Here is a 15,268-nt window from a genome sequence, read left to right as displayed (position 1 = left end):
CGAAGGAGAGAAAGCGAATGAGGATAGACCCTTGCACGTACTTTTTCCCCTCAGGTTGTCTGACAGACTTGATCAGAGAGTAAAATAAATCCTCCTGGTCCCATTATCACTGCTTGGTTGATCACACTAACCATTTGTTCATGACTGCTGCCCTTTCTGGGAGTTCCCAATCTGAGCCCACCAAGGTAGGAGAGGTGGCAAGAACATGTAGTTTGGTCCGGGCGTGCCTGGGGAATTGCAAAGAGGTACCTAGCTCCTCAGAGATGGCCAGGCTGGGCTGCGAATGTGCCCAATGCTCCTGATGAGGAGCCACTCAGCACCGGGCTCTGTGCAACGGCTTGAAGCTTGAAAGAGAGCAGTTTGTAAAATGCTTTGTCCTACATATTCACAAATGTCCTCCAGATAGAGGCATGCTCATGTACACCTCCCTGGCTAGCTTGACAGCATTGTTTCTGCTCTGTTAAAAAAAAAAAAAAAAGAAAGAAAGAAAAAAAAAAGAGGATTAGACTCTGCAATTTTTTTCTGCTACATCTGATTTAACCCCCTCATGGCTGTCTCCCCCAGCTGCTTCAGGGGCATACGGTGCTCTTCCCATGCCGCAGCTCTGCCTTGAGGGAGAAGGCAAATAGAGAGCAAGGTGTTCACGCTGTGTGGAGCAACCGACTCTTGGTACCGGTCGAGAAAAATTATCTCGCTGAAGCAGATAACGGGAACAGAGTCAGTTTGTACGGTGCAGGCCGGACCTCTCCGAACTCCCGTTCATGACGTAGGCGACACCTGTGGCTAAAAGTCCTTCCTGCCCTGGCCGCGTGCCTCAGACCTGATCAGTGGGGTGGTTTGTGCGTGCCTTGTACCTGCAGCAGAGATCAGCCATGTCTGTGACAATATGCCAGTCCATGGGCTTCGTGGTGTCTGCCTTAGGGATCAGCGGCATCATAGCGTCCACGTGCATGGACCAGTGGAGCACACAAGACCTCTACAACAACCCAGTGACAGCCGTCTTCAACTACCAAGGCCTGTGGCGCACATGCGTCAGGGAGAGCTCAGGCTTCACTGAGTGCCGCGGCTACTTCACCATCCTGGGGCTGCCAGGTAGGCTTTGCTAGCTCAGATGCAGCAAGGGTAGAGGGTGGCAAGGAGCTTGAGTTTCTGCTTCTTCAAGGAGCTTCAGCTTCTGCTTTCTGGCAAGGAGAAATGTGTGAGTGGTGGCAAAGGATGACTTTTTGGCTGGGGACCCAAGTTTTGAACAAGGAGACTTGTTGCTCAGGAGCAGCCACTCAGCTCACCTGAAGGACAGGCTCCTTGAAAGTGTCTCAGCTGTGTCCTTCTGCTGGGATCTACCTTAGGCACTCAGTGTGCAAGCTCTTGCCTAGGCTCCCTGTACAACCAAGAGAGAGCAACTGCTCCACAGGATGGTACATCCACCTAGTCACAGCCCAAGAGYGGTCTTTACTATATGTGTGAGCGTATGCAGCTTCCCAGCAGAAGCCACTGGTGTCCTTGGCATGAGAGAGGGTCCTTTCCAGAGAGGATACGTCACAGCTCAGCAAACTGTATTTCTGCCCTGTCTAGCAACAACAAGCTATATTTTTCCCTAATTGTCCCTTGGTTCCAGTTTCTTTTCCATAGAAATCACTGCAGTCCTGGTTGCACTCAGATCAATTAGAGGTATAAACAATTAAGTTATAACAGGATTATCTGAACTTCTTTATTGACCTAATACACTGAGAAAAGGAGTTCATAGACTATTGTATCCATCTATGCCTTTGACACAGAAAGAATGGAGAGAGAGAGCCATTTTTATCAGCAGATCATTGTATATCTTCTAAAAAACAGCATTTCCAGAAAATGCAGAAATAAGCATTGGGCACCAAAAAGAGCCCTGGGACTAAGGATGCCATCCCCTAGCTCCTAGAAGGACATAGCCCTGATCCTGCCTGAAGATGTAGCAGGTACAAAGGGAAGCAGGACGCCATCTGAAGAGGAACGGAATTTTGCACTCACACACAGCCATAGCAATTAGGAAAGTGGACCAATTTTGCAAGGGAAAAATGTATGAGATGGTGGGTGAGATAGCTTAGCAAAATTTAACTCTAGCAAGCTAACTGCTTGTTGATAAAGAGATTAAAGTTGTCAAATGAGTAAGGAATGGAGATGTAAAAAGCAAATCTCCCTGCTCATGCTTGCACTATCCCGTTGTGTATTGAAGAGTTTCCTGAGTTCTCAAGCTCTTAAAACCTTAAAACTAAGGAAAATATACCCATATAAAAGGAGCAATTGCAGCTTTTCCACTCCTAGATCTTAAAAGCTTAAAATTAAGGAAAATATACCCATATAAAAGGAGCAATTGCAGCTTTTCCACTGCTCACCTCTGGAAACAACTTCAACCTTTGAAGAGCTAGGGAGATTACTCAAGGGGTTTCTTTGGTCTGAAATAATTCCATCACTATTTTCAGCCTGATAATGGCAAWAAGCAGGGCTATTTTTTTTTGTTTCTTGGCAATTGTCAGCGTCTCTGATTTTTAACAGGTGAATTGCATTGCCATGTGTGATTCACTTGGCTTCATGCACTTACCAATAAAAAGGGATTAAAAAGCCCAAAGAGCTAAAATATAAATTAGCAGTGTGGGGGATCCTGCCTGCTCCTCCTGAAGTTTGCTGTCAAAATTCCAGTAGTGTTGGAGGGTCCTTCCCCACTGGTGTGTCAGTACATGAATATTTATTTATTCATATACAGCTGATGGTGCTGGGCATCTCAGTGCTGTGGCCAGGGCTACCAGCACTGCCCTGCAAAGTGAGCTGGATTTTCTTTTCTTTTTAATGAAGCATCTTGCTATTTTTTTTTTTTTAAGTCTTTATTTCCATCCTCCCCCCTCCTTTTTTTCCCCTTCTGTTATATATTGTCTGACACTTCCAGTCTCTGGAGGAACTGGTACAAAAATAAACTCTCCACCACTGTGTAGATTGACTCAGTCTCCTGAGTTCTGCTCCTTCCAGGCATTTCTTTCCCCTACCTGGTTAATGAAGGGCAATTGCATCCCAACCAAAAAGTGTCTTTGTGTGTGAGGAAAGATGCTAACACTCAAATTACTAATTTGAAAAGACATTATTTAAGCAGATCATCCCAAGGTTTATTTTAACCATGCTGCACGTTGATTTYGATTAAAAACCCCTTAAAAACCCCCTACACCATAGTTAATGGTTTGTCAGCATTTCCATTATAAACTCCTATTTATTATCCTGACAATGGCAATTTGTATTCGGAACAATAGTACCAGAGTGAATAAAAATAATAGGATTCCAGCAAAGCACCCAGGTGACCTGAGTACGTCAATGAAGTTTTGGGTTCAAAGGCTTTTTGGTGGTGGTGCTGTTTTTGTTTTTGTTTTTCCTTGCAGTCCCTTGCTCCCATAGCAAAGATTAAACTTGCCTTGCTTACTGTCTATCTTCAATTTATCTGGGAATTTTAATTTCAAATAGATTGAGGGAAAATCAAGATAATAGATGAAAATGACAAATAACACAGGTAGTTTATGGCTCTCACCTTAGCTGTTCAGCTACGAACAGTAAATTAGCAGTGAAATCTGTCACTTGAGAGTGAAGCCCGTTTGTTCTGATTTTGCTTTCTTTTACTCGTTTTTGTTACTGGCTTTGGCATGTGGACAGACCTCACTGCAATGATCTGGAGGACATGATCAGAATTTGAATATCCAAAGAATAAAGATAGAGCACAGCCACAGCTGTGGCAGAGCAAGTAGTTTTCCTTATTAAGTTGCAAGACACTTTCTTCCCCAAGGAACATTTTGTAGTTGCTTATAACTTTGCTAAACTACGATAACATGGGCATAAATTTTCCTGACATACGTCACAAAACTTCTCAACTCAAAAACCCCTCGAAACCTCTTTACTCAAAACCTCTTTCAATCCTTTCAGAGAGGCTGAGACATCTCCAATTTCCAAGGTGAAAAGCTGAGGACTTAGAATATTAGCATATTTTAGCTGTTGTAAGAACAATCTTCTGAAAATCTGAGCGGGTTCTGTTAAACTTCCATACCTGGTAGCTTTCAGTGACCATGCAATCTTTCCTGTTTCTTGTGTGCCTTGAGAGTTCAGTGGGACTTGTGATAAACTCTATTTACACTACGGCGAGTGCTTTGCAATCAGCATTACAGGTGGAAGAGGTAGCGTGTCTCAGTGACAGGGCAGTGTGGGTGAAAGGATTGTGGGGAGTATATGTTTCTAAAAGGGTCGAATAAGCCATGGATATGCAAACACAAATATCCAGAATTTTGCAGAAGAAAACTGCTTTCATTTATGCTGGTCTAAGGTAGCATCTTCTGAGAGGAGAATTMATGTTTTGGGAACCCTGATGTAGAGTTCTCTTCTATGAATGATTCTCGGATGACATTTTCCCTTTGAGACAACTGATGCACATTTGGTGGTGTAACACAAGCAAAATTCTCAATCTGGGGATTTTGGAGACAGGTCAGCCAAGTGGCCAAGGAAACACATCATCTTCACTCACTAGAGCTCCTTTTTACTAGAAGTATATAAGGACGGAGTCTTCTAATTGCCATGTCGTGATCTTCAATTGGCTGCAGCTGCAGCAAAGTTTCTTCAAAGCTCTGCTTGCTTGCTGCCTGAAATTCTTTAACCCACTCAGTTCAGCTCCTAATTTTGAGATGCTGCAGGCAACTTCTTTAACCTTCTTAAAATCTTGCAAGTCCAGCCTCRTGCAGAGAGGAGTTCAGGCTGCCCAGGCAGGCTGGGGACCTCACACAACCCATCAAGGGAACCTGGAAGACCATGGCAATCCATAATGTAATGTGTGCCAGACAYGAATAGGGTAAAGCAAGGCTGAGCTGCCAGATGCTGCCATGACCCCCTTTCCCAGCAGTTTCATAAAGCCTAGTTATCCCTATGGCTGCCACAGCTGGTGGCTCTCAATATCTTTCTTGGAGGTTGTGGCCATCACAGCAAGGCAGGACGGAAAGACAGAAGGGTGGGTCTGCTTTGTTTCAGTCTGGACAAGCTGGAAATTACTCGCAGGGTGTGAGTTATATTTGCAATTTAGAGAGTAAATATGAGCTGTAGGTGATTTTTATGGGAGAGGTGGTGATAACATTCAGGAGTTGCAACAGGCCCCATGAACAGTTTTGAGATAATAAAGAGTTGACGCCTAGGTAGATAACACAAGTATTGAAATAAAGGTTGTGGAGGAGAGCAGTCACAAAGTACCCTTCTTTTTTCCAGTCTGAGCAAATCCCTATGATTGTCCCACGCTCAGGGTAGAAGTAGTCTCATCCTTTGCTCCTTGACAGAAAAACTTGGCCTTCGGGAAAGCTATCTCTTCATCGTGTCCCTTCCTGGGACATTGCTCCACACTATCACGCAGCATGGCGAGCCCTCTGCCCCAAATTTCCACCCACCCTCCTAGAGACTGAGCTTCAGTTGCAGGCTTGGAGAAAGATATAGTAATCTCTAACCACTCCAAATCATAGATGTCTCCAAGGGTTGTTTGAGATGAGTGTCTTAGAGTCCAATCTTACCATCCAATGATATTTTTTCAAGCTGTGCTCAAGCCTGCAGCTTAGAGAAAGCTTCAAGGTGATCTTATATTATTGGACTGGGTGGCAGGGAAATGGGGTGATGAGTCTTTGTAACAGAAAATATCTTTTTTTCTCTATCATGAGTGGCTCAGAAACAGCAACTAACAGTAAGCGCATTGCATTTTGGCTTAAAATATTTCAGAAAGGCAGAGAAAATTGGGTGGGGGTATTCGAATGGAAGCAGGTTGGTTGTTCTTTTTCTCCAGAACTTTACTAAAAACAACCCAGGATGGTGTCAGTGGAAGCTTTGAGTCCCCAGTATTTACGAGTATGATGCTAATCAAAGCGTAAGAAATGGCAAGCAGCATTATGCTGGGCTGTGTGGATAGCACCTTTGGCAATATGCTTAGGGATGAGCAAATAGGAATCCTCCAAAACACAATAATCCTTCAAAGACAGCAGTGCCTGGAGTGCTGAATTCTCATTTGCTGCTTAGCTTAAGATCTGCAGCATGACCCTCATGGTTGAAGTTGCGTGCTCAGCACCGCTTTCTGAAGAGGCAAGTAAGAACAGCCATGAGGTGGCAGGCAAAGCAGGATAAATCAATCACTTTGGGACGGCTAATTACGGTCAGAGACATGGCTAAATTTACACACTGAAATCAAAGAGACATTGGTTCATCCTTGCTTTCTTTCAAACCTGGAGATTGTTGGTGGTATTTTGGGATTCCTTTACCATGCTCTGGGGTTTGATGCCCCTCATTAAGAGGGACACTGAGAATGGTTAAGCCCTGTCAGCCAGAGGAAACCACATCACCAAGGAAAGCAAGTGGTGTTGCTCAGAGGGCTCAGGGCATGGTTAGAGAGAGGAGAGTGTCATGCCCATACCTGCTGTTGCTTGACATGTCTGGGAAGTGGATGAATGTTTCCTTCAAAACACTACTCATTGACCATTTTGGGCTTTCCCAGAGAAGGGAAGAAACATGTTGCTTTGCAAAGGGAAAAAGACCTCCCCTCTCCTCCCCTCCTTCCTCTCAGCTATTACAATGGTTTAGTTTGGTTTGGTTTGGTTTGGTCACACCTAAAACAGTGTAGTTGTAGAGCCTGTTTCAGGAAACTGTTGACCTGTTCAGCCTAAGTTGAAAACAGTACTCATTTAGAAACTGCCCTTACTTTGAGGGATAGAGGGATAAAGATTTGGGTTTGGTGAGGTTTTTTTGTTGTTGTTTATTTGTCTGTTTTTTTAAGGGAAAAAAAAGTTTGTCCTTTTCATTGACAATTCCTTTTATTTATTTATTTTTTTCCTCTGGGGTTATTTTTAATTGTAACCAGTCCCTGGGCCCATTTGTGCACAAATGCTGTGTGGTAAGAATAGCCTTGGAAGCAGGGTTACATTCCAGAGGAATATCCCGGTGAGAAGGGTTTGTAGAGGAGACCATTATTCTTCAACCATTCCACTGCCCGAGAGACAGAGCAGTATAGTCTCTTGCCACTAGATGGCAAGAAGAAAACAAGACCTGAGGCAGGCTGAAGTCCTTCAGAAGTGTTGAAGAGCTTTGGAGTGCTCTTCAGACTGTTGGGCAGTAAAGCTTTTCTGAAATGCAGGCTCTCCTGCCTCCTGGTACCGGAATTCCCATCTGCTACAAGCTGTTGGGCAATAAAGCATGAGATAGATGAAGACCTGGTCATACTACCTATTTTGGGACTTGCTGTTTACTCCAAGCTTCTCAGTCCTTTATAGCCCTGCTTTTTCTAAATGAATCATCTGAATTATAGCTTATTTATAAGCAACCCCCCATGTTGCAACTTGGACCAATGAAGCAAGCTGCTCTCGTGTTGTAAAACTGGGCCTCAATGGGGGTTGGTTTTCTCCAGCTTTGTCCTTCCACACAGATGAGATTTGCCAAGCCCAGAATGCATTATGCTGCAGGGCTGTAAGACCCAGTAAGTATTAAAGAGATGTCCTGGATGGTCATCCTCCAGGACAAAGGCACAATTGTCAATACGTAATAACCCTGACGTAACTCGTCCATTCATGAAAATCAGCCTCGCCTCCCTTGCTGGTAGCTTTCACATTGCTTCATGTCAAAGTGATCATATTGACTGTGTCTGTGGCATGGAGGGGCATCAGGATTAGGTAAAGCAGGACTTTTTTTCTAGGACAGAGTCTAAGTAAATCATTTGGAGCAATGTGTCAGATCAGAATTAATGAGCATGAAGTAGGGAAGGTCTTGTCACTCACCGCTCTGCACTGTCAGAGCAGCAYGGCAATTTTATATTGCTCCCATGAGCCCAGCACTTCTCCACTGAGGAAAGAAATAATTATTTTCCGAGTTCTTGTGTCTTTCCTCTCCTTGTGTCACCATAGGGATTTCACTAAGGCTGTGTGTAATGGATRATGGGGAAGTAGATGGGATGAGACTAGACCATCCCACATGGCTGTGTGCTTGCATAGGTAGAAGAGSAATTCCTTATCAGGAGAAGTTTCCACAGGGTCTAACTTGGACCTTCAAATTGATATCTTCTGGCTGTTGCTTTATMTTAGGTTGTGAGAGGTTTACTGGGTCGTTTTGGGACTCTTAGATCAGTGCCTGGGGATGTGCACCAAAACAACATTTTTCTGGTGATGCTGGGAGCAAGATCAAGGATAAAGGAGGAACTTCTTTGTTCCCATGGGTACTGTGGTGGCTGAACTGGTGCCCTCACGTTGCAAGGGCTGGGCAGGTGCTCTCTGTCTTGGGTTAGAAGTGTCCCCTGCCTTGGCCTCATGGCAAACTTACTCCCAATTTGTGGAAATGGTTGGAAAAGAGCCAGGGCTAAAGAAGGGGTGAGCTGGGCTGCAGCGTGTGCATAGTTTCCTTATCTGCTTTATACTCTTTTATAGCCAACAGTTTTTCATTCTTACTGATTAACTGCTGCTGCTTCTCTTCAAGCGCATTCCGTGCTGCTGTCCTTGGGGCTCAGCCTGGCCTCAGCATCTCTCCCTTTTTTAATTCAGTTTCTACAATTAATCTATCTTTCCCAGAGTCTTTCCAACTTTGCTTATGCACATCCTGGACTCTCTGTTCCTGAGGCATTCCGCCTCCCATGGTTCCCAAGCTGCTCACCTATCTTAGGTGACTAGTACACACTCACTTTTCTGCTTACTAGAGTAAGGATTAGAATCCTGATTCAGCTGGGCCACACTACTGAGTCCGGGCTTCGTGAGCCTCCCAATCTCTTCATGTTCCTGTTTGTGTGCCATTGCATATGCAWATGCATAATTTCCATATCTGATTTATATTCTTTTATATCCAGCAGTTTCTCATTCTCACTGACTAATTCCTGCGCCTCTCTTCAAGTGCACTCCGTGCTGCTGTCCTTGGGGCTGACCTCCACACTGGGCTAGTCCGTTGTGCCCTAGGGAGAGAAGGATGCTGAGGCAAAAAGTTATGACCCTGATGAGTTCACCTGTGAACAAAGCCCTTCTCTTTCCTTCCATTTGGGAACATTTGTAGCACGCCAAGCATGCAGGATAAGTCTAGCAGACATGTAAGTATTTGGATAGTGGGGAAGGCACATGTTCCAAGTGAGTTGCCCAATACTTGACCAAGCATGGCTGTTTTGCTGGGGAAGGACAAGCACTTCTAAAGGACAAAGGCTCATATCGCTGGCCCTGCCAGCGTGAACCTACCCAGCAAGAGCGAAACTGGACTATCTTGCAAAAACACTTTGAGCAAACACACCACTCAGTGGAAACAATCTGATAAGAGCCGCTGCATTTCTGGTGGCTCAGTCAAGAGGACTCCAGTGTTCCCATTAGGTCTACGGCTTCATCAGGGCTGTCATCTCCTCTCTTTGAGGGAAACACTATGTCCACAACAGTCTGCCAGGTGATGGGGTTCATCGTGTCGTCGCTGGGCATTGCGGGGTGCATCATATCCACGGCCATGGATATGTGGAGCACACAGGACTTGTATGACAACCCTGTCACAGCCGTTTTCCAATACCAGGGATTGTGGAGGAGCTGCGTGAGGCAGAGCTCTGGCTTTACAGAATGCCGGCCTTATTTCACCATTCTTGGGCTGCCAGGTAGGGGCAAAAGACGCATCGGGTCTGACCTGGGAGCTCTCCCATAATTCTGTACAGCTTTCATCAAAAAGCTGGTATCTTAAAGCAAGGAATAAAATTTCCAGGTTACTCGGTGAATGAGCAAAAAAAATATGTATGTATTTTTTACCAGAATAATACCTTTGTGTGGTAGAGATTACGACTTGGAGCACGTCAACGTGATCTCTGGATGAGTGTCACGGGTTCAGCTCCATTGCTAGCATAAATCAGTACAGCTCCATTGATGTTGGGTGGCTGAGAGGGTTTAAACCAGCCTCTAAATTCGGTCCCTTTGAGCTGGAACACATGTAACTGTTATGTTGTTATTAGAATAATGCCTTCTACAGAAACCAACGACATCATTATATTCCCCAAAGAGAAAAGCATCTACTTAATTTTTGCACTGGAGAAAGCATCTTTTGAGCAGGGTGTGCCACAAGGACCATAAGGGTGAGGAATTTTCCTTCAATTTGTATTACCTGGGGAGCTTTTGTGGATGCAGGAGTAAGCTGCAGGAGGGTTTTATTTGCCGGTTTGCTTACCATTTGCTGCAGCACTGAGTAAAGCAGCACCTAAACTGTAAAAATGAGCTGTTTTTCTCACTCCACTGCATGTGAATACTACCGGGGGTCCTAGGGCACTCTTGAACTTGCAAGACCCCAGGGGCAAGGGCAATGAGAGCCCTTGCCAATGAGTAAGAAACATGCATTCTTCAGCAGGATTCATTTTTCATTCATTGACTTCATTTCACTCATTTTTCATTTTGGAGTGTTTTCTGTTCTCTGTGCATAGGTGCAATGAAGTAGAAGCAACCACTAAGGCACAAAGGCCTCTAGCATCTATTGAAATATATCAATATTATATATGCATATATATACACATGTTGATTAATATATACATATACATTTGCATCCTCATAATGCTGTGTGTAGGTGAGTTTGTTTTAAACTATCAATGAAGCAATGGCAACCATCATTCTGATGATAATTTGTCACTACAAAGAATCTACATTTTACATCATCTTTAAGTAATATATACAGAAAGGCACAAGACATTCTCAGATGTTTTCCATTGTGTTGTAGAAAGTTCTACCCYCTTTATTTTACTTACGTATCCATTTAGTTGCTGAGTACCTTGAAAGACAAAGAGGGAATGTCCTAGCTTAAATTTGGTCAAGTTAAAACATGATTGTGTTTTTTCCTAAATTTTCTAACTGCCATTAGTCATAACTTGACATAAAGTTAAATTTCCACCTTTGAATTCAGTATTAATAGCAGAAACATGGCTGATGTCAGTTTAGATTAATTTATATTGCTTTATTCTCCTCACCTTTCACTACTAATAGCAACACAGACAGAAACAATAGCTCTGCATTTTCCCTCAGGCCTCAAAAACATAGTGAAACAAACTACAGTTTCAGGTAGCTGAAGTTTGTTTTGATGAACATGATTGCACATGATGTCCCATGATATGGAAATCAGGTGTGCAAATTGAGCAGCCGTGTGAGTGCAGATAGCAAGCGTAGACACACTTCATATCTCATGTAAAATACACATGCAAATTTGTGCCRTCAGATTCCGAGTTTCCGTGCTTGACTTTAATGATAGGGCTGCATACTCCTTGGTGCTCCTAAAAAAAAATTCTTTCCTTAGTAAAAGTTCTGCTGTTCTTTTGGTCTGAGACCTTCTGCTGCTTCCAGCCTTTGAAAATTACACAACGAGCTGAAGACTACTTCGCATTGTGCCACTTCTGTCCCTCTCCTCTTCCTCCTGCTGCAGAGGGCAGAGTCCTCCTGTTCCACAGAAAACAGCTGCACTTTGGCTTGGATGTGCTGAGCACTGGGAACATCTCAGTCCACAATATCTCTGCGAAGCCTTAAGTTCAGCAAGGCCRTCACGGTAGCCCTAGGAGCACCTAGGAGCCCTAAGATCAGTGGGAAAAAGCCAGAAAAGAAAAGTTGTCTTGGGAACAGCCTGCTGGATAGATGAACCTTCCATCACAACCCATAGTGTCTTACACTACCCTCAAATATCTGTCTCTTCTGCTCTCCCCAAAGTCAAAGCAGATGCAGAGAAACTTAAGTAACTGCAACAGCACGTGAAAACTGCTATTTTATTCTCTTTGCAGCTTCCTGCTTTGCATTAGGTGCAGCACAAGCACCCTTTGAGGGCTGATAAGCTATATCCGTCAGTTGCTTTTTCTGTGATGAAAAATAGCTAATGAGCTTGCACCTGGGGGCTGATGAATGGGAGATTGAAAATCCTRGGCTTGTTACCATTTGTTATCAGCCGATAAGGACAAATTGAGTCATGAGCAGCAGCCCTGGTGAGACTGCCAGATGGGAGAAGGTGGTGTAATCCCAGCCTGTGGTCAGCAGACTGGTGGCTTTCAATGTGTCATGGTGAACAGCTTTAGGTCCTCATGCTGGTGCAGTTCTTGTCATGCCATGGTGCAAGGGTGGCCGTTGCTGAGCACCAGGACCCCGGAACCTGTTCTTGCCCTCCTGAGGAAGGAGCTTTCATAAATATTTCCCTTCTCCCTCCCCATGTGRCGCCAGGGCAAGAGCCCTTGAAATGCTTTTGACTGCCCCGTTCCCAGCATAGTGCTGGCATTGTTGCCTTCCTATCTGCCTGGGCCACGGGCGTAGGCTCGGACAAGTCTGGAGGCAATGTTACATTCCCAGCAGGATGAGATTTGTGCCATCTTATTAGAAAACTATCCTGATATTCAAACGCCTGGTCTGCTTGGCACGGGTCTGGATCTGGGTAGCTGCATGGCACTTTCTGCTTTCACTGCCCAATGGAAGGGAAAAAAAGCATTCCCGGCTATTCCAGTTATAAAATAATTGATGCCTTTTCAAACCCATCAGCTCAGCGACAACATAAGTGATAGTGTGAGGCTTATGTCACAGAGTAGTGCTGTAAGTGAGGCCACATCTCATGGGATTTGTCTTCCACAGGAAATCCAGGTGTTTCTAGAATTCAGTTTAGGTGCAGCAGAATGATGGAGTCTGAAATGGGCAAAATCTTAAAAACAAAGTTAAGGGGAGAAAGTTTCTATTGCACACAGAAACAGAAAGAGGAAGCTTCAATGGATCCAGAAAGAAGTACATGTTTTTTAGCCTGGAGTATTGGAGCTGTTGTAATTGTGAATCTGAAATGCTCTTACAATGTTAAATATTGCCTGTCACATCAAAAATGAATCAGAATGTTGGTATCTTAAATTATGCTTTTGTAGTCAATACAAGGAGCTTTTGCTTTGTTTTGCAGCAATGTTCCAGGCAGTGAGGGCCCTCATGATTGTGGGGATTGTCCTGGGTATTCTCGGTCTCTTTGTATGCATTTTTGCCCTAAAATGCATCCGTATTGGTAGCATGGAGGACTCTGCAAAAGCCAACATGACTCTGACCTCCGGCATCATGTTTATTGTCGCTGGTAAGTGCATGGCATCTCTTGTGTGCAGTGGAGAAGAGGAACTGAAGGCTGGGCAAACTTACTGGCTGGGCAAACAAAGTTACTGGCTCTTACCTTAAAGAGATCATAAGCTCCAGGAATCACATGAATCTCTGAGAATTTCTTCTTTTGTTTGTTAAAAGTAACCAGAAGTTTGTAGTCTTTCTTTCTGGAGGGGGAAAAATAAAGAAGCCTGAAAAAATGATTGCAGTTAAAAAAGAAAATAGATTTTTATGTGTGTTATTATTAAGAATCATAAGGTTATTTATATAAAATCATTGTTTTATAAAGAATTTTAGAATTTGTGTGTAATTATTTTATTAAGACTGTCAGAGTTTTGATAGTGTAGTTTATAATTATTTGGTACTTTGGGTTATCAGGGAGGGCACAYGATACCCAGCATCACCCAGCTACCTCTAAGCTGCAGACAGCTAAGAACATCACTTACAGAATTTTGCACAATTTACTTTGGATAAATAATCATATTCCTATGTAGGCAAGGAGATTGTCCCTATTTAAAATCCTTATGTTTGAGCAGCACTTACTGATGTCGGGATATCATACAAAAAACACAAAATTCAAAGATGCAAGCTGGATGAAGGACAAAATAGTCTGGAGAAGTCAACTGTTAGAATTTTTTTCACCAACTGAAGGACTCTACTTGCTAAATTCATTTTCTGTGACAAAATATACCACTAGAAGCAATTTTGGCCATATTTTCCAGAGCTGTAAGATGCATCCCCAAGGTCCAAGGTAGGTGCTGGTGGGTCTTACTGCCCTTCTCTCCAATTGCAGGTCTGTGTGCCATCACTGGAGTGTCTGTGTTTGCCAACATGCTGGTCACAAACTTCTGGATGTCCACGGCCAACATGTATCAGGGAATGCAGAACATCCAGACAAGGTGGGTTGCTCCTTCGGTTCACGGTGGTCCACGGTCTTCCTTGGGCCAGAACAGGCTGTGAGAGAGGCTGGTGAAGGGAAAACAGACTTTGGGTGGAGATGAGTTTGGATCTGGGACTTGAGAGGCTTATAGAGTCCTTTCCTTATCTCCACTGGAAATAAGACAACTTTTCCAGTAAAATTGACTGGGATTTCTGTTCACGGAGTCAAAGCAATGAAATAGAGAACAGACCTTGGTCTAAGACAAATCTAGAAGCCCTTTAAAGCTCCAAGAGGGCCAATTTCCATGGATTTCAGTAGAAACTTCCCGTAAGCTTATCGCAGCCCTAACCAGGCACATGTCTCCATTTTGCAGGTACACTTTTGGCTCAGCCTTGTTCGTCGGCTGGGTCGCAGGTGGCCTGGCGCTCATTGGGGGCATTATGATGTGCCTTGCTTGCCGAGGACTCATTCCAGAAGAATCCCAGTAAGTCCATCTGTGCTTGACACCAAAAAGTGTTACATAAAGTCCTGGGCATCAGGAGTACGGATAGCATGCAGCCAGCACATCATAGCACTGGTCCATGCACAACACTTCAGTTGCAAAAGTTGCCTTGATGTCTGTGTAGTTGATGCCATGTTTTTTTTCCCTTGCAGTTACAAGGCTGTGTCCTACAATGCATCGGGACGGAACATCTCCTACCGAACAGCGCCCTACAAGGTTGGGTCTGGTTATGAGCCTGAGGTCAAGACTAGAAAAGGCCCAGGATATGAAGAAGCCCCTCGAAGTGAGGATGGGAGRCGCTCTTACCCTTCCAAATATGACTATGTTTAGGAGTCTTTCCGGGCTAATGATGAGCTATCTTTTATAGAACGTTTTTCAGTACTGAAACAAAAAGTATATGTACAAGTAGCCTGTAAAAAGGATTGTGTTTTCCGCTGCGTTTCGCTTACTTCGAAGTAATGCTCTAACTGGTTGTGAACACTGCTTTTATTTGACTGCTCCCTTAWATGCCCAGCCTCAGGAAGCCTATAATAAAAGGCATGGCTTTTGGTGCTCTTAGAGTAGAATATTTTACTTGTATTTCAAATATGCTTTCTGCCTTGTGCCATTTTCCAGTTCTTCTAATAAGTCTGAATTTCCATATAGGACCAGTCCAGGTGGAGCAAGTAGTTACTTGGAGATACATCGCACTGACTCAGATGTCTGTGACTAAAAACTAGAGGGAGATATTTAAAAAAAAAAAATAGGGAGAGAGAATTTAAACCAAAATTATTTTAAACCAAAATTGCCATGCTG

The 15,268-nt window shown here is 43.9% G+C and overlaps 1 protein-coding gene across 2 annotated transcripts; it reads left to right on the top strand.

The window, feature by feature from the left end:
* Positions 1-872: 872 nt before the first annotated feature.
* On the top strand, positions 873-14,803 carry CLDN18 (claudin 18). Of its 2 annotated transcripts, none has more exons than XM_026036407.1 (5): positions 873-1,092; positions 12,907-13,071; positions 13,885-13,990; positions 14,345-14,455; positions 14,626-14,803. In XM_026036407.1, exons 1-5 carry the CDS (start codon positions 873-875, stop codon positions 14,801-14,803), a joined length of 780 nt encoding a protein of 259 aa, XP_025892192.1. The 2 variants fall into 2 exon arrangements, with proteins under 2 accessions (XP_025892192.1, XP_025892191.1); XM_026036406.1 differs by lacking the exon at positions 873-1,092 and adding an exon at positions 9,400-9,619.
* The last annotated feature ends 465 nt before the right edge of the window (positions 14,804-15,268 follow it).

This window comes from Nothoprocta perdicaria, unplaced genomic scaffold (genome assembly GCF_003342845.1).
Source record: "Nothoprocta perdicaria isolate Ctin4 unplaced genomic scaffold, notPer1 scaffold_177, whole genome shotgun sequence".
Classification (NCBI taxonomy): domain Eukaryota; kingdom Metazoa; phylum Chordata; class Aves; order Tinamiformes; family Tinamidae; genus Nothoprocta; species Nothoprocta perdicaria.
Note: the sequence above shows the minus strand (reverse complement) of the source record. Positions and strands in the feature narration are given on the sequence as shown.